We start from the raw sequence: 25,315 nt of genomic DNA on the forward strand, positions 1-25,315 counted from the left end.
CATCATCTGAAGATGATCTCTTCTCCCTTAGATCTGCTATCAGGTATTATTTTGCAGACTGCCAGTTTTTGAAGGGCTCCTTCATATCACTGGAGTGAATTGGGCTTCAATGAAGAAACAGGGATTTCTGAGATTGAAACAATACACTGAGTCAAACAAATATTGCCTGGGATCTCCTGGAGATGGGGAAATATGGTAAAATAAATGAACTGGCATGAGTGTCCTTGTCATTTTAAATTAAGCATTTGTACAAACACAGTTCAAATGTATTTGTCAAATTTCTTCAGGTTTTTTCATGGTTTCGGTTTTGCTCTTGATGTTTCAAATTGATCAATCAGTTTTCCATGGGGTATATAAGCCTAGGATGAAATTAAACCTCAAGCAGAATCTTGCTATGATGGCAGATATGATTCCTGCAGCATCCTGCATGCATTTTGTTTTCCTGTTAACATATCCTACTTTATTAGTAGTAGTATGTATTTAAGCATCTTCTGAGTACAAAACACTGTACCTTCTAGGGAAAAAATGCAAGTTTGAGAATTAGACATTGTCCCCTAAGGAACTCACAATCTAAGCATAAGAGGGAGAGGGAATCGAAGACAGATGCGGAAGAAAAGATAAAACAATTAAGTAAAAGACAAGGACAGTGGTAAAGAGCAATACTAGAATAGACCCAAGATTCTAAAGGTTAAGAAGCCCTCAGTTTTGCTATTTCCCCTCCCTGCCTTGGTGGTGCAAAACAGGGCAGGGTCTGATGGGAGGGCCTGGTAGTGTGGGGACAGGCTGGACTTTCTTCCGGGCAGCAGATCTTGGTCTGGCAGAGGTTATTGCTGTGGCTTCTTCTTTTCTTCAGTGGTTAGCCTCGTTCTGCAGCAGCAGAACATAGTAGATCCTGTTCTCATCCAAGTCAGAACCATAAAGACTCCAGGCAATGTGATGTTTTCTTCACAGAATCTTCTAAAGAGGTAACTGAAATGCTAATCAGTTTACTTGGTACTAAGAAGCTCAGTGCTGACACTGATAAAGTGTCAATGATGAAGATTTTGGAGGGGGTTAGAATTGCGGAAGTTGTGGCTTATTAACAATGGAGCCACTCATTTGATAGACGTGGAGTCTTTTAGTGTTATCTAATTCATATTTAGTTAAAGAAGGAGTTAGCCTAAATTAACATTAGTTAACCTAACCTGAAAGATCATATATGGCATTTATTATTTATTTGTAGCACATTCACTGGCATTCAAAAATTGTTATCCCAGTTGTGGGGTGACCTGAAGAGGCCTACTCTCCCAAGGAGTAGTTTTTGCAGTGCAGTGTCCAAGATTGTGGTACAGCCATTCCTGCATCTTGTGCCTTCAGAATTCTACTCTCCAGTCCCTTGCAGTGGTCCCACGATCTCATGATGTCTTCGTCACCTGAGTGCAGTCAGAGTGGTTTGATTCCTTGACTGCCATGCAAGGACAATCGTTTATCTGTCTTATCTTCCTACCATTTTGTAAACTTTTGAGGAGAGGGGCACATACCTTAAATATCTCATGTATTGCAACCATAATTGTTCCAAAAACATTTGTTGACTAATTGCTTCCCTACCACTGCTTCATTACATGCCTTTAGGCAACTCATTTCCTCTTTTCTGCCTTGTATCTCCCCACAACAGGGTTGTCAAAGTGAAGCCATGGGGCCTGTATCAAGCCCACCAAATGATTTAATCTGGCCTGGCTCTCAGCAAGCTACTTCTTGCTCCTGCGAGCCATGGATGCAGTTAAGAGTCCTCTGGCATGCTAGACAGCCCCAAGAGCAGCCACATATGGTGGTTACTGATGATTTCCCTGGAGAGTAAAAGTCAAAGTGGGGAGCCATCTCAGGAGGGAATAGCAGCACTTCTGTGGCTTAGCCCTCATGTCGCCTTGCTTCCTCACTTTGTTTGGCCAGGAGGACTTTATGTGCAACCCTCTGCACCCGATGAAAGTCTGTAGATGGTCCTCCAACCCAAATAATTGCTGATCCCAGGTTAAAATGAGGGGGACTGCTTGTCCAACCTATGAATTCTAGCCCAGACTTTTATTAATGAAGTAGATGTTTAAGGAGCGTGGCTCAGTGGAAAGAGCACGGGCTTGGGATCAGAGATCATGGGTTCGAATCCCGGCTCTGCCACTTGTCAACTGTGTGACTGTGGGCAAGTCACTTTGCTTCTCTGTGTCTCAGTTACCTCATCTCTAAAATGAGGACGAAGACTGTGAGCCTCATGAGGGACAACCTGATTACCCTGTATCTACCCCAGCACTTAGAACAGTGCTCTGCATATAGTAAGCACTTAACAAATACCAACATTATTATTATTAAAATTTTCTAAATCCACATCTTAAAGGAAATATACATGACAAGAAAGAACATTTCCGGCATTCGAGCCTGTCTTTTGCAGGAAGGGATTGGATTGATAGTCATTCAGAACGACCCAAGTCTTACCCACTCCATTACTGTTTGTCTGAACGTCTGTCATTAAAATTATGTGTTTTGCTCTTCTTAAAATTATTGTGTACAGAAATGATGACATTTCTGGGGAAGCATTGTGACTTAGAGGAAAATGCATGGGCCGAGGAGTAAGAGGATCTGTGTTCTAATTCTGACTGTCACCTGCACGCTGTGTGGCCCTGGGAAAATCACTTAACTTCTCTTTGCCTCAGTTTTCTCATCTGTAAAATGGGGATTTAATTACCTGTTAGCCTTCTCATTAGACTGTGAGCCCAGTGAGGGACAGGGACTATCTGCAACTAATTAGCTTGAATGTACTCCAGCTCTTAGTACAGTGGTTGGCACATAGTAAACACTTAACAAAAAGTGCTATTATCATTATTGTTGTTGTTATGACGGATCTTCTCCGCATCAGGTTTGCCCCGTTGTGTATACTTTAAACCTACTATAGTACTTATAAAGGAGAGTTTCTAAACTCGCTGCAGTAAAATGGTAGACAAGTTGAAGAACTATGAAATTGTCCTCGTTTACCCTGTCTTTCTTGATTGTCTTTAGGATGATTGAGGAGAGTGGGAAGAGGCGGAGGACCATGGCAGAGAAGAGGCAGCTATTCATGGAAATGCGTGAGTCCCTTGTGTTATATCTGAGCTGAGGTACCTACGTTCAGATGAACCTCCGGTTTCCCAGACGTTATTTGCTGAAACTTTTAGAAAGCAGAGACTCAAAATTGTAGAAGCAAAGAGTGGAAAGTTTCTCAAGAGGTCTAGACTAGTGTTTCTCAAGCTTTTCAGCCTGGGGAATGTTGGCGAAGCAAAAAGCCCTGCAATTGTATGAGACCCCAGCCTCCACTATTTTCCTAGATGGTACCATATTTAAAAAATGAGTGCTCAGCTACAGCCCCATTTTAAAAATAGCACTGGAAATTTTAATCAGTCAATTAATGGTACTTATTGAAAACTTCTTGTATGCAGAGCACTGTACTAGGTGCTTGAGGGAGTACAATAGAATCAACAGACAAGATCCCTGCTGCCTTCAAGGAGCTGAAGTATCCTATAGGATGTACCCAAAGAAGGGCGTAAGAACGAAAGAAAGGCATTCTCTCCTTCCCATTTTGGTAGTGAAGAAGTGGAGGTAGTGTGGCTATCAAATAATAGGCCTGGCAGCCTGGTTAGTAAAAGTCAGGTGGAAAAAACACATTGTCTCAGCATCTCACAAGAATTGTCCAGCCTGCAACAAAATGCACTTACTAAAAGTAAAAAATAAAATAAAATAAAATAAATTCTTCTGGAGAATACTGACTCAGCAGAGACAGCTCCAGACAAAGGAGAAGGGCATTTATTCTCATCATATAGGTTAAAACTGTGCTGGGAAACTATATCAAAGAATAAAAGGGGATGTTTAGGAGGGGCTATTAAATTATAGTTCTCCTTTATATTTGAAGTGGATGCTATCATCAGTAGTGATAACTATCTTTGCTTTTAAATGCACCTGAAAAGAGTAAAGTGGGAAGTTTTCTCCCATAATATTGAATACTTGTAAAGCAAGTTTGTTCTGTGATTCCAGTTACTCTTTGCAGCCTATGGTGCTGCTCTCAATTTTGTTTTCTAGGCTGAGGTTTCGGGTAAAAGGATTGCCCCATTCCACATTAGCTATTCTCCGGAGTGGCCACCTGATATGTAATAATAACAGCATTGATGGCTTTTGTTAATTACTTTAAGCCAAACACTGCACCTAGCCCCGAAGGAGATAAGTTAATCAGGTTGGACCCTAGTCCCTGTCCCCCATGGGGTTCACAGTTTAGCTTATATCCCTCCTAAGGGTGAATTCTTTGAAGGTGGGTATCTTTTAATATGGCAACCCATCCTGTTTGAGTAACTTTCCAGTCCCATAGTAATTACTTGACTCTCTGTCTCATCCAGCCTGTGAAGTTGTATAGCAATCAGTATCGTGCAGCACTGGTAGAACGATTGTACTCCAGAGCATCATGTTTTGTGGTTCTTTTCAAGCAAGGCACATGATTGTTGTTCAAGAAGCCAGGTGTAACATCTCTGTTAGGTCTAGCCTTCATTATGCAGGTAGGTATGTTATCTTGGTCTTCAGGCTATTATTAGTTCAGAACACCACACCCACTAGACAACTATTCTTATCATTTAACCCATCATCTTGGATTTGAAGCCTGAGCTGCAGGTAAATGGAGCCTGTCACCTCTCCTTTGGTTAAGCAGCCTGCCGCTTGTGGTTTGATTTCTGCCTTGGTATTGTCTTTAAAAGTTATCCCAAATATTAGTCGATGTATAATACAGTACCTATCCTGTTTGAAGACACTGGAAAATTGGAGGTTTGTTTTGGGGTGTAACTCAAAATGATACCTATGTAATTTGGCAAACCAGTGTAGCTGGATCTCAAATTCTGTAGGTTAAGGACTAACTTGTAACAGTGCTTATGAGATAGGATGCAGTTGCTAAGAGCTCTTAGGTTATAGGCCCTTGGCAGTAGAAACAATGTTTCTATGGAGGACTTTCTTTCCTTTCATTAGTAACTAAGTTCATTCAATCGTATTTATTATGTGCAGACCACCGTACTAATACTACTACTACTAATAATTATGGTGCCTGTTAAGCACTTACTATGTGCCAAGCACTGTTCTAAGTCCTGGGGTAGATGCAAGGTAATCAGGTTGTCCCACGAGGGGCTCACAGTCTTAATCCCCATTTTACAGATGAGGTAACTAAGGCACTGAGAGGTTAAGCAACTTGCCCAAAATCATACTGCTGACAAACGGTGGAGCTGGGATTAGAACCCACTACCTCTGACTCCCAAGCCCGTGCTCTTTCCACTAAGCCACGCTGTCTTCTAAGTGCTTGGGAAAGTACAATACAACAATAAACAGGGACATTCCCTGCTCAGATAGAGAGAGAGAACTCAGCCTGAGTTCACTAGTGTTTGGGCACCTGATGTTTTCATCCTTTGATTTGTTTACCTCTTATAGGGATGTCAAAAGGGTGAGAGGAGGACACACTCCCTGTGTGTGTCAAGGGCTCTGTGGGTCCTGGGACTGTCCTGCAGATGTTGGAAGCAGAGTCTTGAATCTACAAGTACGGTCAAAGAAGCCTGGGCTTCTCCTTTTAGGAGTCTAATCTCGGTGCTTGTGTGCATCCACTTCTTTCATTCATTCAATAGTATTTATTGAGCGCTTACTATGTGCAGAGCACTGTACTAAGCGCTTGGGATGAACAAGTCGGCAACAGATAGAGACAGTCCCTGCCGTTTGACGGGCTTACAGTCTAATCGGGGGAGACGGACAGACAAGAACAATGGCACTAAACAGCGTCGAGGGGAAGAACATCTCGTAAAAACAATGGCAACTAAATAGAATCAAGGCGATGTACAATTCATTAACAAAATAAATAGGGTAACGAAAATATATACAGTTGAGCGGACGAGTACAGTGCTGTGGGGATGGGAAGGAAGAGGTGGAGGAGCAGAGGGAAAAGGGGAAAATGAGGCTTTAGCTGCGGAGAGGTAAAGGGGGGATGGCAGAGGGAGTAGGGGGGAAGAGGAGCTCAGTCTGGGAACGCCTCTTGGAGGAGGTGATTTTTAAGTAAGGTTTTGAAGAGGGAAAGAGAATCAGTTTGGCGGAGGTGAGGAGGGAGGGCGTTCCAGGACCGCGGGAGGACGTGACCCAGGGGTCGACGGCGGGATAGGCGAGACCAAGGGACGGCGAGGAGGTGGGCGGCAGAGGAGCGGAGCGTGCGGGGTGGGCGGTAGAAAGAGAGAAGGGAGGAGAGGTAGGAAGGGGCAAGGTGATGGAGAGCCTTGAAGCCTAGAGTGAGGAGTTTGACTCTCTGAGTTGCTCTTCTGAGCACTTCTCAAGCACTTCTCAAGAGCACTGCACTTCTGAGTTGACTCTCCTCTCTGAAAACCTGCATCAGCCAGAGTCACATTCCATTCTCTGGTACACGTGCTGGGTCTATCCAATGTCTGATTTATTGCCCATCCCCATTGTTTTATTCAAGAGTTAATAGTTCCAACTAAATTAGAATGAATTGGAAAGAAAGATGAGAGGGAGCAGAGAAATATTGAGATGAGATTAGAACTATTTTGATTAGCAATGAGTATGGGTAAATGAGGCAGAATGGAGAGGAACTCTTTTGAAAAGTGGAATTATAGATAACTTTTTCAGCATTTAGATTGCCTAGGATCTGGAGAAAGAGCTTGGAAAGGGCTTGGGAAGAGGGGTACATTTCTTATGACGGTAAATGAAATGATCCCATTTTTCCCATTTTGTTGTTCTTATTAGCCTGGGACTCTGCATATATGCTTAGCGTCACAGGCTCTGCCACCTCACATCGTCTCATTTGAGATGGATCAGAAGGTGAGGTGGGTAAGAAAGGAGGAACCAGAACAGAAAATGATTAACGATCGGGGTTATTTGTGGCCACAATCTTTTTAGGGGAGGTTTTAAAGTCAAAGAGGCTACATTTGAAATGAATTCCAAAATTAATGCAGACATAGTATAATAATTTGAGGAAGTACTTTATGATCAGGAATATGATAAATATAAGTGTCAGAAGTTTCATTTTTGATGCTTGAAAGTTAAGGAAGCGTTTCTCTGGGAACTAGTTTCTGTTACACTTGAGAACCTTTTGGCCCTGGTTCAGTGTCTGCCAAGTGTGGGATGTGTCCATTGAACAACAGAGTGCCTATTACAGGTTTTTATAGTGTTCCACAGAAAAGAAGCCCTCTTCCTTTGCGTTAGCATCACAAAATGGAAAACACAGGGATAAGGATTCCTCTGTGGGAGGAAATCACTTGTGCTATTAACTGTAATCTCCCCATACTTGAGATAAACCTAGCTAGTCTTAATAATGGTGTTCATTGAGAAGGGCCTAGCGCAGTTAAGTATACTAAGTGTTATAGAGTCCCAACTGCCATTTCTCTATCCTCTTTGGACTCACTACATTGACAGATCTATGCATTCCCTGAGGGTCCATGTTATGGGGTTGAATCTCTTCTTATACTGAGACATTCTTATAAATGCAGCAGTGTTTTTTGTTTGTTTTCTTTTCATTTCTAGGAGCCCAGAATTTTGATGTTATCCGATTATCAACCTACCGGACAGCTTGCAAACTACGATTTGTGCAAAAGAGGTGCAATTGTAAGTCATTTCAACTCAGTATTCTGTGTGTGTGTGTGTGTGTGTGTGTGAGAGAGAGAGAGAGAGAGAGAGAGAGAGAGAGAGCGTGTGTATTTGTGTGTGTGATGGGAGTGCATGTCCATGCTTGCATGTGGGAAGCCACAGCCATCGTTGACCATTATTAGTAGAGATTACATTAAAAGCGCTTAATGAAATTTAATTTGTTATAAACTGAACTGCTGTACAGAAGCCACAGGATGTTGAATTTTTAAATTAAGGAAAGAAAAGGAGGGCATAAGTTCTTTAGACAAAGTAAAATATAAATTTAATAATAAGGATGATGATGATGGCGTGTGTTAAATGGCTACTATGTGCTGAACTAAGGGAACTGAACTAAGCGCTGGGGTAGTTACAAGATAGTCAAGGTGAACACAGTCCCAAGTTCACATGGGGCTCAAACATCTAAAGGGGAGGAAGAACAGGATTAGAATCCCCATTTTACGGATGAGGAAACGGAGGCACAGAGAAGTTCAGTGACTTCAGTGAGAAGTTCAGTAACAGCAGGTAAGTGCTGGAGCCAGGATTAGAGTCCGGGTCCTGACTCCCAGGCCCATACTCTTTCCACTAGGCTACGCTGCTTCCATTCACTTAGTAATGTAAATATGCCTTTACCCTATCATTTGCGATTTAATGCCAACCTACTCACTGTACCTCGATCTTGTGTATCTCGCTGTTACCTCCTTGTTCTTGTCCTCCCTCTGGCTTGGAAGATCTATCCCCTTCATATCAGTCAGACCACCATTCTCCCCACCGTCACAGCCTTATAAAGGCCACTTCTACTCCAAGAGGTCTTCCCCGAGTAAGCATTCATTTCCCCTGATCCCTCTCCTTTCTGCATCGCCCTTGCAGTTAGATTTGCACCCATTAAGCACTTGATATTCACTCCAGCCTCAGCCCCATAGCACTTTTGTACATGTCCATAATTTATTTTAGTATCCGTCTTTCCTTCTAGACTGTAAGCTCCTTGTGGGCAGGGAACATGTCAATCAAACTCTTGTTGAATTGTACTTTTCTATGTGCTTAGTACAGTGCTGTGCATACAGTAAGTGCTCAATAATGATAATAATGATAATAATGATGATAGATGTTAAATGCTTACTATGGGCTAAGCACCATTCTAAGACCTAGGATACACCCAAGTTAATCAGGTTGGACACGGTCTCTGTTCCACGTGGGGCTCGCTATCTAAATAGAAGGAAGAAGGATTTAATCCCCATATTACAGATGAGGTAACTGGGGCACAGAGAAGTTAAATGGCTTGCCCGAGGTCACACAGCAGATATGTGGCAGAGTTGGTCCTCTGACTCCCAGGCCTGGGCTCTGTTTACTAGGCCATGCTGCTTCCCCAGTAAAACCCCATTGATTGACTGAGTAATTAATGCTGTGATAATACTAGCTGACTTAGAAACCAAACCAGTGCTATATAGTCTTGAAACAAAATGTTTAAGAATATTTTAATTACTGTAGTTTCAAACAGATTGGATTATGCAGCCAATCTGCAGTATCCTTCGTATATTGCCTTCTTGGTAGAAGGCCTTCTTCTCCCTAGAAACTTTGGAATAATCTCTATCCTCAACTGCCTTGCAACCAATAACCCCTTTTCATTAAATTCAAAAGAGTTGGCAGCTCGTAATCCTGGACTCTTAGACCTTTGGCCGAAAGTAGTTTTCCCCAGTGGCACCTGGTTGTTGGTTGGGTTAACATCTTTATGACATGCCAAAGATCCCTCAGACAAAACATGCTCTGGCAGTATTCATGATTCTAGTAAAAGGATTTGATGACAAGATATTTTTCTCCCAGTCGTATTTGCTAAGTAGACTGAAAAGAGTTTGCACCCTTCCTTCTGTAATTAAATTTTTTGTAGTATGTTCATTATGTCTTGCTGATTTTTAAAATGGCAGGGGATTGCTAGTTCTCACGAAAAGCTGGCACCTGGAGTGTAAAAGATGTTGATAGCCACTCATTACGACAGCTTTCTCTACTGTTCAGCACAGATGAGGTTGCTTTCTGACAGGAGAGATGCAATAAGTAAAACTCTTGAATTATTTCAGATTAAAACATCCATAGATAAGCACTCTGGCAATAAATCCCGTTTCTAACCTGCAAGGTTAGAAATTTGCTCCAGGTCTATGATGTGCCACAGAAGCCAGTAAAACAGCTGGATGGGAAAATCTCAAAGTGAAATAACCCATGCAGTTGTCAGGAGACAAACTGCATATTGGGAGTGAAAAGGAAAAAAAGAGAAAGAAAACGGGCACTGCAAATGTGTCTTGCCACTCCATGTTGCTTGCAAAGCATATTACACTTTCCTGCCCTGTACTGATATTCTTTCAGTTGGATAAAAATGTAGTGTTTCTTTTTTTCAATTCCAACAGTTTATTCACTCGAGAAGACAGGCAGCTCACTGACCTATCTGAAGCTGTACTGGGTAGCACCTAGTTGATGAGGACTTTCCCAGTTGCCACTTACTGAATAACCCATCTTTCTGATGTGTCCAATAGACTTGCCCAACTGAGGGGGTGATGGAAAACATTTAACACCCTATGAGTCCCATAATGGACTGAGAGCTTTCACTGTGTTTAGCACTAGATTAAGTAGGTGATATCTCTGCTGTCTTGGATGACTCGCATGGGAGGAGAGAGGAAGGTATAATTCCTTGTCCCTAGTCTAGCTCATTTTAGCCAAGAGGAGGGAATCCTAAACACAGACTAAACAAGCAAAAATCCCATTCAGGGCAAAAGATTTCATTCCCTCCACTGACCCAGCTCCTAGGCTGAATTCTGCTGCAGTGAGTGAAGTCTTGTACCTATTTACATGAGAGAGGCTATAGGTTTCAGAGGGCCTTTGGAATGTGTATTAAAGTCTATTAGTGTGCACCAACTGTTTTTCTGTCTATACTGAAAATCACTGGAGGGAAGCCAAGCCTTTTTTTTACACAATAAAAGACTCCACGGTAAAAGCAGCCATGCCTTTCATCACTTAAACATAATCATTTTTAGGATGAGCACAAAAATGAGCCTGAAAACAGTAAGTACCATCAAAATGAATCAGGCAGTAATTTTATTTTACTCCATGTTATGTCCCTGACATAAAGACACTTGGAGAAACAGTGTAATGGCTACCTGAAACCTTCACATCCCTAACTTTTCCCTCTGATAATCCACCGTGCACCCATTGCCCATCATTCTGTTATTATTGCTAATAGTCGTTGTGATTTCTTGCATAGTACTGTCCTAGAGTGCTTGGGAATGTATCAAAAAAAAACCTTGACAATCCCTGCTTACATGGAGTTTACAGTCTAGAGGGTGACAAATACAGAAAAATGACCCACTTTTAAACATCATAACTAACCCTGATTCTCTCCAGTCCCAGCCTCAGCAAATCAGTGGTCTAAATATTTAAAGGCACAACATTACCTGCTACACACTTTAGGGTGGGGATGGGACTAGTGCACTATATGCTTTTCTCTCCAGTTATCTGTGTTAGGCATTTTATCTGTGAATTTATCCAAGTCCCCAAGAGCCTAATGATATTTTTTGCCTGTTCCACTTCCTATAGCAGTGAAATTACCATGTGAAGGGATGTTTCCTTTTTCTCCAAACAACTTTCTTCAGGCCTCAATGGTTTCTTCTAGCTCAGCCTAAATTTTTTATTCATTTGCTAGGTCAAGCCACAAGCTAAGGCTGAGTGTTCGCGTATTGTCTCCGAATGTAGATTCCAGCAGGAGTGGAGGGCCTTGAAGCCAATGGTCAGAAATTTTTGTTTGATGTATAGAGGAATGGGAAACCATTGAAGGTTTTGGAGGAAGGGGACTAACTACTTGGGCAGAACATTGGAGAAATGGATTGCAGCAGCATAGCGCAGTATGGACTGGGATTGGAGAGACTGGAGGCAGGGAGGTCAGCGAAGAGGATAATGCGGCAATCAAGCCGGGGTATGACTAGTGCCTAGTCCAGTGTAGTGACCATTAGGAGGGAGAGGAAAGATTTTGGACATTTTGTGGAGGAAGAACAAGCAGGAATTGGCTACAGCCTGAATTTGGGGATAGAAAGAGAGGGAGGAATCCAGGATAGTGCCAAGGCTTGAATGGAGGGCAAGATGATAGTGTTATTGTTGTGAAAAGAAAAGACTTTTTTTGCTGCAGTATTTTATTTCCAATTTTTCATTTTTGCATTGAGAATTATCCTTGTGGGTTCAGAGTGTTTTATCCACTGTTCAGCTGGGCCTGGAGCTCATTTCTTCTTCCTTCACAAGGTTTTAGAAACCTACTGTCCCCAATAAAGCAATGGAACTTTGGAGCTTCTAAGATTACTGCTTTCTCACAGCCAAAGAGCACAGCCTAGTGGATATTCCTAGTGAAATCTCTTTTCACAGATCACATTTGAGAAGTAAGATCTGAGGGAGAGAGGAGGAATAGAGCCACTTCTATGGTCATAAGTGATTGGTTATCCTGTAACAGATTTCCCAGGAGATAAACCCTGGAGGCTCCAGAACTACCTTGAAGTGTGAATTATGGAAATTGGTGAGCATTCACATCTGGTAGTTGCGAGTGCCAATTGGATGCTACTTTGGTTGTGAAAGAGTTTTGGAATGTTGAGGCATCCACTTAAGGTGCTCCTTTTTGGCATGCCACTAATATGATTTATGTTGACTTTTAATTTCAAAAAACATTCATGTACTTTATAGGCTTGCAAGATTGAAGTGGTATTAATCTGTGGTAATTGTACTTTTCAGCAGTTACAATTCAGATAATGCAGTCACATAAAAAATTAACTACGGAATAGTTTCTTGTATGAGTGTTTATATTCACCTATTTTCCCACACCTAGTTCTGTAACTTTTGTGTTATATTTGGGTAGGCTGACAGTGTTCCCAAAGTATGTACCATGACGGAATAGAATATTCAGGGATCCCACACTTTAGCTCGCTTCATTTAGCCCTCTTTCCTATAGCAGTATTTAATTTTAATTCTGGAATTGCTTAGTGTGCTCTCTCACTCTGAGAAAATGCAACATATGCCAATTTTACTTTGATACTTCCTGCCTTTGACACTTTACCTCTTTGATCTTTGAAGTTTGGACTTGAGTGCTGAGATTATAAAACCATGCCAACAGGTGTTTGGTCTCTATTTGGCAATAGACAGTAGCTTTTAATGTGATATCAGAGGGTGTTTTTGTTTTAAAAGTACATGAAAGATAATAAAAATAAAGGTTACCTATATACACACTAAAGTTACCGTGTACACACTGTCATTAAATCCTGTTGGTTCAAACTTCATAACATTGCCAAGATCTGCCCTTTCCTCTCGATTGAAACTACTTTCACACTACTCTAAGCATTTATCCTATCCCTCCTCGATTACTGTGTCAACCTTCTTGCCTGCTGTCTCTTCCCTACTCCAGTCCATTCTTCACTCTGCTGCCCAGATCATTTTTCTACAAAAACACTGTCCATGTTTCCTCTTCCTCAAGAACTTCCAGTGGTTGTCCATCCACCTCTGCATCAGAGCAACTCCTTACTATCAGTTTTAAAACACTCAATCACCTTGCCCCCTCTTACCTCACCTCGCTACTCTCCTACTGTAACCCAACTTGCACACTTCGCTCCTCTGATGCCAACCTACTCACTGTATCTCGATCTCATGTTTCTGCCGACCTCTCGCCCACATCCTGCCTCTGACCTGGAATGCCTTCCTCTCTTCATGTCCAACAGATGGTTACTCCCCCCCCTCTTTCAAAGCCTTATTGAAGCCTCATTTGCTCCAAGAGGCCTTCCCTGACTAAGTCCTCATTTCCTCTTCTCCCACTCTCTTTTGCATTGCCCTCACACTTGAATTGCACCCTTTATTCATCCCTCACTAAACTCATGTATATATCTATGATTTATATTAATGTCTGTCTCCCCCTCTAGACTGTAAACTTGTTTTGGGCAGGGAACATGTCTACCAACTCTGTTATATTGTATTCTCCTAGTGCTTATTACAGTGCCCTGCACACAATAAGTACTCAGTAAATAAGATTAAATGAAAATGGAAAAAAGAGATTAATAATAATAATAATGTTGGTATTTGTTAAGCACTTACTACGTGCAGAGCACTGTTCTAAGTGCTGGGGTAGATACAGGGGAATTAGGTTGTCCCCTGTGAGGCTCACTGTCTGCATCCCCATTTTATAGATGAGCGAACTGAGTCACAGAGAAGTGAAGTGATTTGCCCACAGTCACACAGCTGACAAGGGGCAGAGTCGGAATTCGAACCCATGACCTAAAATGCATCTTGCGGGAAGGACTTCCCAGTACAAGGTGTAAAGCATGTCAAGAGCTTTTCCCAGTCCAGAATGTGACCTGGCACCTCAGGGCAGCCACTGTTAATGCCATAAGTCTGAAGGCTAGCTGCAGTGATTTCTGTTAAATGTTGCTGATGTTTTGGGGGTGTTAAAGGAAGTTGTATTTTTCTTTTGGAGTGAAAAGCGATGTTGAAAAAGAAAACTGAGTAGTTAAAAAGTGATGGTTGATTGATTTGTGCTTTTTTTCAGTACACCTCGTTGATATATGGAATATGATTGAAGCCTTTCGAGATAATGGCCTTAATGCTTTGGACCACAGCACTGAAATCAATGTGTCCCGTCTGGAAACCATCATTTCATCCATCTACTATCAACTGAACAAACGCCTTCCTTCCACTCACCAGATCAGTGTGGAGCAATCAATCAGCCTTCTTCTCAACTTTATGATTGCTGCATATGACAGGCTAGTACTTTACCCAGCTGTGTTTTCTTCATTTTAAGAAAGTCACACTAAATATCCTCAGTACAGGGGAGATGCCTCTATAGCCAGATTATTTCTGTCAGCCAATTAATTAATCAACAGGTATTTATTGAGCAAAAGCAGGGCATTATACTAGGCATTCAGGGAGCATGTCAAAGATCTGTCCTGGCCCATAAATATTCTTAGGCCACTCGGGGGACAAAGCAGGGAAACACGCAGTTAGCATGTGTACAAATTCAGTAAATTATTGGAATGATTTAGAGAAATCCTGGGGGCAGGAGAGGGAAGACTGAGTTTAGATGGCCACAGGAACAGAGAGTTTAGAACTGGGTAAATGGTGTCGGAAGATGACACCAGAAAGGTTGGGTGGCTCAGACAGTTGACAAGATTTGAAGGCAGTATGAAGTTTCTTTTGATCGGAGGAATGGTTGGTAGTGGACTGACGGCATAGAAACAGTGGCCAAAAAAGGATGCTTTTATCTGCATGTGCAGATCCTTTTGAAAGAAGTAGAAGGCTGCAATATTATCAAGGAGGAGGCAGAGGGGCAACCAGGGCCTATACAAATAGGGTAGCGAGGAATTGGTGTATTTGAGCAATATCATGGAGTAAAGAAGCAACTGATCATAGACAGGCAGAAAATATTTTGGCTTTGAGGGAAAAGTAAGATAGTGGCACAACCCATGGTAATGGAGAAGTTGCGAAGCCTTGGAAGACAAGAAACTCACTCCTAGATTTTTCACATGTACAGATGATTCTGCAGGTGTTTTTCTGAAAGTTCTCTTGCAGAATTTTATCAGATATTTTACCAAATATTAGGCCTTTAAATCAAGTACTGGTGAAATCTTTAGGGGGAGGCTACAATAATATATTATTTTTAAATGCTCCCTATAGTAGGTACTCACTATGTAAACAGATGCATATGCACAATAAGATTCTGTTTGCAGGCTAAACTCCTATCAAGAGTTTCCCTTTTTGGGGATTTTCATCCAAAGGGCTAAATGCTTTAAAAATGTCAGTAATTTTTGTAATGGTCTCCTTAGGTCATCTGGGTTACGAAAGTGTATCTTCTTCATACACTTTTCTTAATGCCGCTACTATACATTTACCATTTACCATTTGAAATGATATCAGTAATGTTACTTTAGGCCCATTGATGGCTTTTCTTTGAAACTCAAATTAAGCAGGCTGCCAAGCTCTGATAGTTTAAAGTGGAGCTTTATAACAAAAGGTAAGCAGAGAAAGAATCTTCTGTGTAATGGCTGGAGACTGCTTGTGGATAGAATTTAGAAAGATAGCTATAGTTACCCAGTTTGGATTTTTAGCGAGGAAGGTAAGCTAAAGCCCAGCTCTGATAGAAAATAGTGTGGGTTATTTTAAAATCAGTAAGGGGTTGAGCCACAATGTAATCTCTGCGATACTAAGAAACACCCTCAGGACAGATATAATTGGCTGTGTTCCAGCTGTTGGCACCAGGTGGGTGATTGACATCTTTTGCAAATCAGCTTCCCCTGCTCTAGAATCTTCTGGACTTTACCCCTGTTCTGTGTGAGGGATAACCTGCTGGACCATCATATTCATTTCTTAAATCGATTCAGCAAGGTGTTGGATGGTTTTCAGAAATGTGTGTATGCATCAAGTGTTTCTGACCAACCAATATCTGTTCTCCTGCTCTCCTAGGGAATAGCAGAAGGGCTATGGAGAGAGGAAGCCCAAAGGAGCATCGGGGAGGAGTTGCAAAATGTACAGGTCCAAGATCAATAGAATTGGACTTCCCAACCCTTCCCGACTCTCCTCTTCCAGATCCTGGAGACTAGTCACTCTCCTGTCACACTCCACTGCAGCTTTCCCTTCCCCATACCACTGCTGTTCTTTGATGTTTGATGGGAATCTTGCACTAGTATCTTTCCTAACCTCTCTGTCTTTCCTAAACACTTGTCCTTAAAGTGGTGTTACAACCACCTGTCCCCAAGCTCACAGGGATGTTGTGAAGATAAAATAAGATCTTTTTTTTTTAGAGTATTTTGTGTCCTTCAGACAAGAGGCACTATGTAAATCTAAGGTGGTATAAGTCTCTATTTAATTTTATTACTGTAACTTTTAGTAAATTTCAGAAGATAATGGCAAGGTCATCTGGTCTACAAGGGCATTTATAGCATCAAATTGTAATGGCTTTTACTGCTTAATTAGCTAGGCAGAGCGGGAACAGTAGGGATTTCTCAGTGCATGTTAGAGACTGGATAAAATGCAAAAATGACGAATGTGTGGGAGATACTTATTTCATTCACTGGAGCACAAAGAGAACAGCAGGATCTGTACTGAAAGTGGGAGTGCAGTGAGGGATCAACTATGGTGAAGTTAAAATAGCAAGCTACATCTATTGTGCTAAGACATTTCTCCCTTCACTAAGAGGTAGATCTCACTATTTATTTTTTATTTCAGAATCTCTGGATAGAATTCAAATTTCTCAGCTAAGTCAAATTTTAAATTGGACACCCTTGTGAAACAGAACTCTGAGGAGGCCCACCATTAATCAATCAATGGTATTTATTGAGCTCACTGGGTGCAAAGCACTGTACTAAGTTCTTGGGAGAATACAGTACAACAGAGTTGGTCGACAAGTTCCCCATCGAGAGGGAGCTTACAGTCTAGAGTGTTGAAAATCAATGCATCCTTCGATGCGTGCATATATGGGTGCAAGCACACGCATATCCACGTATTCTTCCTGAGTCAGGTGGTCTTTCTTCGAGGGAGAAAGGCAAAGAGCTCAGCTGTGATTCCAGTCCAGCTGCAGCTATTTTGAGCATGGGCCAAAGTTTATGGTCCCAGCCTTAATAATGATGGTATTTGTTAATCGATTACTACATGCCGGGCACTGTTCTAGCGCTGGGGTAGATACAGGATAATTGGGTTGGACACAGTCCCTGTCCCACACAGGGCTCTCACACTCACTATCCCCACTTTACAGATGAGGGAAGTGATCGCCAGAGAAGTTCTGACTTGCCCAAGATCACACATCAGTGGCGCAACTGGGATTAGAACCCATGATCTTCTGACTCCCACACCTGTGCTCTATCCACAGGCCTTGTATGCTGGCTATCAGCAGGTGGAACCCAGTTGATATGGGTTCCATTTTGGGATCTTCTAGGGAACCAACAGACAAAATCGTACTAAGTAGTTGGGAAGGGGCAACAGAATCAAGAGGCATTTACCTTTCCCACAAGGAACTTAAACTCTAAGAGGCAGGGGAGATTATTCGACAAGGGATGTGGGAAATTAGAGAAGTCTGGTTGGAGGAGGTCTCACTCTAAGAAGGATTTGAACATGAAGAGAGCTGTTGTCTGTCAGATGTGGCTGGGGAGGGAGTTCCAGGCAGGAGAGCTATCTAAAGGAGAAACTGGACTGTTAGAAATTTAGCTTGAGAGCTTGCAAGTTGGGGAGCAGCAGATAAAAAACACAGATATGTATCTTGAGGAGAACTGGCAGAGAGCTTTGAAGCCAATTGTGTAGAGATTTTGCTCATTGCAGAGGGAAGTGGGAAGCTATAGGAGGAGTAGTGAGATGTATGCTGCCTCAAGAAAATCATCAGTGCAACTGGATGGTAGTCTAGATTGAAGGGCGAAGAGGAGACTGGAGCCAGGGAGACTGTCAAGGAAGCTAATTCAGTGATCTATTGCTAGGACCAGAGTAGTTTGGGAGGAGAGGTAGGGACAGATCTGAGAGTTTATCAGCAGGATTTGTCAGTAGATTGAATGTGAGAATTTGCAGACGATATAGTTGTTGAAATAGGGAGATTGATTATGTTATTGACAGGGGTGCGAAAGTTAGGAAGAGGGATGGGTCCAGGAAGGAAAATGCGTAAGTTGATTTTTGATATGTTGAGTTGGAGGTGCTGGATGGAAAGCTATGTTACGATGTCCAGGCATGAGGAAATGCAGGATTGTAGATAGGATGAGAGGTTGGGACTGGCGAGGTATTCCTGGGTGTTATCTGCTCGCCTACCTTCAACTATGACCTCTGTGTGGATAAACTCCCTGAGAGACTGAATGTAGATCCAGAGGGTGTAGAGAAAGAATTGGATGTAGAAGCATATAATCCATGAAAATAACAGCTTTGACCTTCTCTTTGGGTGCATTCCTCAAGCTAGTGACAGTTATGTTGTCAAGGCAATGATTTTCTAGATATGAAGAATTTGAAAAAGTAGCTGTTATGAGGATTAGTTAGTGTTTGTAAATCTTTGATGCTAAAACCTGCTTACGCATGTGCAGTTATTATCATAATTGGTGAGGATGGAGGAGTGAAATGTAACAGTTCGAGGAGCTGTCTAAATCTGTTGAAGACCAGAATGTGAGAGCATCTGAGCAATCCTCCTACTCCTTGTTTGTGCTTTCCCCCTTTTCCAGTGAATTCTGCTTTTGGGTGGAGGTTATGTTACTACAGGGTTAGAAATGCAAATGCCAAGATTAATAGAGGATGAAGGATTCTCTTTTTGGTAAGAAAGGAAGTTAATTTGACAAGTCGCTTCCTCCTCTCATGCTGATAATGTGGGTGTCAGAAGTCTTTCCAATTGAGATTACTGAATCTTTTCTTTTGGTGCCTCCCTCTCCCTGGTAAATTTGGATTGAATTCAGTTTCAAGTAGCGATAGATGCAATAGATGAAGTGAATTTAGAACCAGGTTTTAAAGTGAATTTAGGAACCTTTTTGTATTTTTCGAGTTTTTCAATCCAAATTCTTGATGAATTGGATGTGGGCGGCCCTAGTCGAATGCCAGGATTTGGCGTGTCCTCAGCCAGAACCAGTTGGAGTCTGGTGCACAGCCCAGGACAGTGCTGGGGTGTGTACATTCCCAAACAGAAGAAGTGGGGAAACTGAGAAGGTAATCCTGTCTTGGATTGCTGTAGTCTGTGGGAATGATAGCAGTGTGTTCTGCAGCCAGAAGAGTTCCTGCACTCACTGCTTTCCCTACAGCCACTCTGGCTGTCCTGTCCCTGGGCCATTATTTTTTAGCCCAGGGCACCACAGCCTGCCTAGCCGGGAATGGTCTTAAGGGTGATGGCAATGTGGAAAAAAGCATGCCTTATAGTCTGTTGACTAGGGTGCATACACAGGGCCATGCTGCTCCCGTTAGACTGTGAACCCCAGGTGGGACAAAGACTCTCTCTGGTCTGATTGAATTGTATCTACCTCCCTAGACTGTAAGCTCATTGTGGGCAGGGAATGTGTCCTATATTATATTCCCCCAAGTGCTTAGTACAGCGCTCAGCACACGGTAAGCGCTCAGTAAATACGATTATCTTCCCTGCATCTTTTTTGATTCCACTGCACCATGGAAACCAAATCACCTACCTCTTTAAGCATACTAATAATCATAAATTGGAAGTTGGACCTCCTACAGCACTCCAAATTTAGACACCAGTTGAAGGAGAGTGTATGGGTGTGGGTGAGTGTCCCTAGATTTCAAAATGTTACATATAAACACACACAAGTGGTGTGTAAATTTGGTGTGCTGTAGGTGGTCCAAGTTCCAATTTGTGATTATTTTTATATGCTAAAAGGGGCATGTGAATCAGTTTCCATGATGTAGTGTGGAACTTAAAGGAAAGCAGCCTGGCCTAGTGGATAGAGTATAGGCCTTGAAGTCAGAAGGACCTGGGTTCTAATCCTAGATCTGCTCCTTGTCTGCTATGTGACCTTGGGCAAGTCACTAAACTTCTCTGGGCCTCAGTTCCCTCCTCAATAAAATGGAGATGAGTACTGTGAGCTCCAAATGGGTCATAATCTGTGTCCAACCTGATTAGCTTTCGTCTACCCCAGCACTTAGTACAGATCTGGCCCATATTAAGCGCTTAGCAAATAACATTTAAAAAAAGCAGCTGTTTAAAAGGGCCTTATCCATGGGATTTCCTGTGTCAGTGGACCACAGTCCAATTCTGATGCCTCCAGAACTGTAATACTCCCCTAGAGCTGTTCCAGGAATGTTGGCGAAAAACCATCTGAGTGTATTATCCTGGTCCAGCCCAACCTTCTGCCTAAAAGCCTCCCATGAAAATGGGTTGGTTACAGAGGCCTCCCCTCCCCGAACCCGGATTCTGATGTTCTCCAAGACGTGTTGCAGAGAGTGTGATTTGATTGGGATCTCTGAGACCATCTCAGAACATATGGTAGTGGGATGTCTCTATCTGTTGCCGACTTGTTCATCCCAAGCGCTTAGTACAGTGCTCTGCACATAGTAAGCGCTCAATAAATACTATTGAATGAATATTAAATTATTTTGCACTGCCCAGTGGTCTTATGGGTCTCTAGGTGAGCCTAAGTCTAGAGTTAGACTTTTAGAAGCAACTCTGATCCAGGTAGGATCATTGGAGCAATTCCATATTTGCTGTCCCAGTTAGCCCCTTAGAGACCAGGCTGTCTCCCATTACTGGCAGTGAGTCAGAGCTGGACTGGAAAGGACCAAAGAGCACTTGCATTTGCAAGTTTGTCCCCAGGGAATAGTCCCAGAAACCTAGAGGACAACAGCAGAGAAGCAAAATTACTATATGTTCTTGAAAAAGTGAGCTCTGGATTACTTCTGGTTTGGCCTTGGACTCTTTTCTAATCTGATGTCCACCAAGATGGGTCTCAAATGTCACAAATAGCATGAGGTGGGAGTACCTCTGAGTCTTTGTGACAGCCCATACCAGACTTTCAAAATTGAAACCTCAGGTGTGGGCTGGACCAGGACTATTTAAGAGTCTAAGCTCTGGAGAGGCTGAAGAAAAGGAGAATGGGGATATGATGTTTCTTTGCATCAGCAGGCAGAATACAATTATAGGAGTAAAATGAATGAAGGCCTTGGTGGCGGCAGGAGGCTTACTCACTGCCTTACCAATTTTTTAATTGCTAGGTCTGGTCCTTTACTCACCTGTAATGTGGGGGTAAATGCCTAGTATTTGAGCTTAGATCATAGCCTTCTTTAACATTCTGTACTGTCAGCTTCAGATACAGTTGCTTAAGAAAATTTGTCGTCAGTGCTATAAGTTAGGCCTTGGATACTGTTTCTCCAAAATTTGTCCTGTTCTACGATCAGGCTGTTACTAAAGTATTGCAGTCTGTTTGCATTTCTCTCCTTCCTGGATGAACTGTTCACAGTCTCCGTTTAATGGCTTAGGTCTGTCCTGTTTCCCGTAGCTGCTGAAGAGGTCTTGTGAATGTGCTTCTGACCCCTGTTTCCAAGGAGGGGACTCCAGGAGATCCTTGCGTGCCCCAGTATCCTCTGAGATTGGGTGGATGGAAGACATTGAGGGCACACAACCGAATCCCACCTTCTATCCTGCAGTCCAAAGCCCTCATGGACCCTCAGTGATTAGAACAAAAATTCCCAGTTTTGATGAAGCTCCAGAAGGTTTAATAAAAAAAAAGTCTTCCACCAAGATCATAGAACATCTTGGGAAAGAATCGTGTGCTGAGGGGTACCTGTTTGTGATGGCCGAAGCAGCCTACAGCTGGAAGCAACAACTGGAAATTCCTTCGGCTTCTATGGGATGTTAGGGTGTGGGAGCTAAATAGGTTTCTCCTGTTGACCCATTTTCCCCAAAGGAATGGAGAGTCTGGATTTGGGAGCTGCTTCTGAGATGTCATATTCAAGCCTTTGAACACTTCTAGAGGACCTTCTTCCTTTGGAGCCTACTTCTATGGGGCTTTTAAATTAAATTTTTTAATGGTACTGGCTGAGCACTTGTAACTCCTTTTTAAGCACTTACTATGTATCAAGCACTCTACTAAGCCATGGAGTAGATGCAAGATAATCAAGTTGGACACAGTCCTTCTGCCACATGGGGCTCACAGTCTAAGTAGGAGGGAGTAGGGTTTCATCTCCATTTTACAGAAGGAGTAACTGAGGTACAGAAAAGTTAAATGTTTTGTCCCAGGTAACGTATCAGGCAAATTATTAGAACCCAATTCCCCTGACTTCTTTCCCTGTGCTCTTTCCATTAGACCATGCTGCTTCCCTGACTTCTGGTCGACCTGTGCCTAGGCCACTCCTCCTCCCCATCCTCTGTTGATGACTCTAAGCCCTAGGCCTCTTGGAGTGGAGTAAGAAGGACCACTCTGATCTGTACCCTGCCTATTCCAGCTGGACTGTTAAATGCTTGGGGAGGAGGACTTGAAGCTGAAGAGATTAGTTTGTTTGGAAGACTGTGAAAGCAGCCCAGTAATGCTGGGTGTTTCTTGCTTCTTCTGCCCAGCCCACCCACTATGAGTCCCCAGAGCTGAGAGTGTGGGATGAGCTGGTGAATACTTTCACAAACTCAGAAGTAGAGTGATGGGTAAATATTTGGAAATTGATTCTACATAACTCAGTTTTAAATTAAAGAGCTTAAGGCCAGCCTTAAGAGAACTAAAGCCAGCCTTCTTTGTATTCTCTACAGGCCCCTGCTCCACTGAGAACATTGTGTCCAAATGTTCCCCTAAAATATCTCAGGGCCTCTGAGTGAAATTTTTAAATTCTAGTAATTATTTAGGGATCTTGGGAAGTTTGAATCCTGTGCTACGGGTCTGTGGTTTTCAAAGGGAGGCTGACTTGACAACTAAGTGTTCATTTTGCCCTTATGGATTACACTGTTTACTTGTAAACCAAATTTTCTGGAAAACTATCCTTTCCAGTCAGTCTTTATCTGATGGGTTAACAATTCCTCTCGAAACCCCAATTCTCACTGGGGTTTTATCGAAGGGATCTGGACTAGTTCCTTGCTGACGTACACCTAGCATGGATATAAGTCCATAGACTGTAGGAGTGAAATGAGCCAGAGGCAGACCTACTCAGAATGGTAAGGCCCACTCTCTTGAAAAGCTGAGAAACTTGTTGAGTTTGAGGGTTGAGGAATCTAGACGATGATGTCTCATCTTCAGGGTAACCTGGGGTAGAGTTTGGCTATGGGAGACGAATTAGAGAGCAAAGTGTTGAAGCACAGTGGTTTGTTCTTTTCTTTGAAGCCAAATTGTTCTACTGGCCAGTTAGGTCAAAAGCCCTGCAGTCAGGTAGTAATTAAGAGAACCACAGAATAGGTCTGTGGCTGTTATGAGCCAACTCTGACTCTGTGATTAGCGTTGGCTGTTTATCTGTCAGGGAAGGAGTCTTACAAAATATTATATTGAAAGTATGTTAAAGACATGATGCAAAGCCAAGAAATCCCACAATGAACTTGGATGATTAGCTTTCTGTCTAGGCTTTAGAAACCAGAAAACTGCCTTCAAGGACTATTTTGTGAGTTTCCAAAGACTATATAGTAATAGCTTCATTTGTTTGGGAGGATAGGAGTGGTTATTGTTCTGCTGTGTGATTGTCTGTGAGTGCTTTTCTCTTCTTCTACCCCTTTCTCCCTCTTTCCTTTTTGGTACTACCTTTTTTGTCTTTCTCACTGGTGTTTCCTTTTTGCTTCTCTGTTCTCTCTCAAAGCCCAGAACCTAATTGGTCTTCATAAGCTCTTTGGAAGCCATGTATACTGGTTAGGACTCCATTGTGCAGAGTAAATGTATTGGCAGATTGAAAAAGTTTCAAGAACTATACCTTTGTCCTGAGAGTGTTAAATAATATCCAACTTAAAACCATTTGGTACCATTAAGAGTTCAGAGGGGCTAAAAATGGTAGGTAGAATTATGCAGAGAGGGTATTTTTTCCTTGAAATTTCATCTTCATGGTTTTGCTTCTTAAATGGCCCACTTGACAGCTGAAAGAAGTGAGTCTGCCCACTTGACAGCTGAGGTTAGGAGATGCCCCCCTCCCCTTGTACAGGTTGCGGTTCAAACTGGATATTTTTACAAAATATTTCCTCAAAAATGTAGGACTTGTGTGGGCATGGCCAGTGAGTTGTGTTCAACCGCAGCAGACAGTGCATCTAGGAAAATCAAATTTATTTAATTAAATTTTTCTCCCCATCTCCTTCCCCTTTAATAAGGCATTATTTATGACTCTGGAGGGTGTTATCATATTCCAATATAAGGGTCTATAGAAAGAATTCGCAGGATGGATTTAATACACATTCTCCAACCCAGTTCAGTTACACACTCTTTCTAATCCCAGTTGCAGTTTGTTCAGTCTTTGAGTAGACAGAAAATTGAAAAGAGAGGAAGATGGGGAGGATTTGGTGGTGATCCGGTCCCTTACTGGGACTGTTTCTCCTTTACTTAGTATTTACTAATAAACCAAGTAACAGTCTGCCATCTGGGGCCACGTAGAGGATAGATGTCATGAAATGAAGCCCGCCAGTAATTCTGGCTTTTGTTAATTATGAGTATTGCAACAAAAATCCTTTCTTCAAGAAGTTAGAAAGATGATTCTAATCTGGGTATACCAAAGCAGTATATTACTCAGAGTCTGGGGCCTGGTCAGGATTTTAAGACTTTGTAGGGGAAGAGCAGCTTTCCCATGAACCTTTCTCCCCGTTGCTTTCTATGATGCCCTGTTTTCTCTGGGTTCTGTTTGATTAGATTATTTCTTTAGGAGGGGATTTGAGTTGGGGAATTTCAAAGCACCCATTTTTACTGTAGTTACTGTTTTCTGCTGCCTGTATTTCTTTCTCTCTTTCTCCCTCCTCTCTCACCCTGCCTCCCTCCTTCCCTCCTGCTTTCCCTTCCTCCCCGCACCCGCCGCCATCATCCAAGTCATAGCCTCTTGATAATAAGGATGTTGTTCTCCTTACTATGTTTACAAGTTATCCAACTGTGTCTGAATGTTTAATCACATTATAGTTTTAGGGATATAAGGGTTATAGCTGATCTGTAACAACAATGCTAACCTATTTTACCTTGGCTCCAGAAAGCTCAAGCTATTCAAGGGTGACCTTCTTTGATATCTGGTGTTTGAATTTAGGAGCTTCCGTAGCCCCATGTAGGACAGGGACTGT

The 25,315-nt window shown here is 42.4% G+C and overlaps 1 protein-coding gene across 6 annotated transcripts in view; it reads left to right on the forward strand.

The window, feature by feature from the left end:
* Positions 1-25,315, forward strand: part of DTNB (dystrobrevin beta) — a 217,177-nt gene that overhangs the window by 30,213 nt on the left and 161,649 nt on the right. For all 6 annotated transcript variants that reach the window (XR_005660349.1, XR_005660347.1, XR_005660348.1 and 3 more), the window contains 3 exons: positions 3,025-3,092; positions 7,546-7,626; positions 14,198-14,411. Coding sequence is in view for 2 of the 6 variants with exons in the window: in XM_039913078.1 (XP_039769012.1) it covers positions 3,026-3,092; positions 7,546-7,626; positions 14,198-14,411 (362 nt within the window). In the remaining 4 variants the exon portion in view is untranslated. The remainder of the gene's footprint in view (positions 1-3,024; positions 3,093-7,545; positions 7,627-14,197; positions 14,412-25,315) is intronic.

The sequence above is a fragment of the Ornithorhynchus anatinus genome, chromosome 9, assembly GCF_004115215.2.
Source record: "Ornithorhynchus anatinus isolate Pmale09 chromosome 9, mOrnAna1.pri.v4, whole genome shotgun sequence".
Taxonomy (NCBI): domain Eukaryota; kingdom Metazoa; phylum Chordata; class Mammalia; order Monotremata; family Ornithorhynchidae; genus Ornithorhynchus; species Ornithorhynchus anatinus.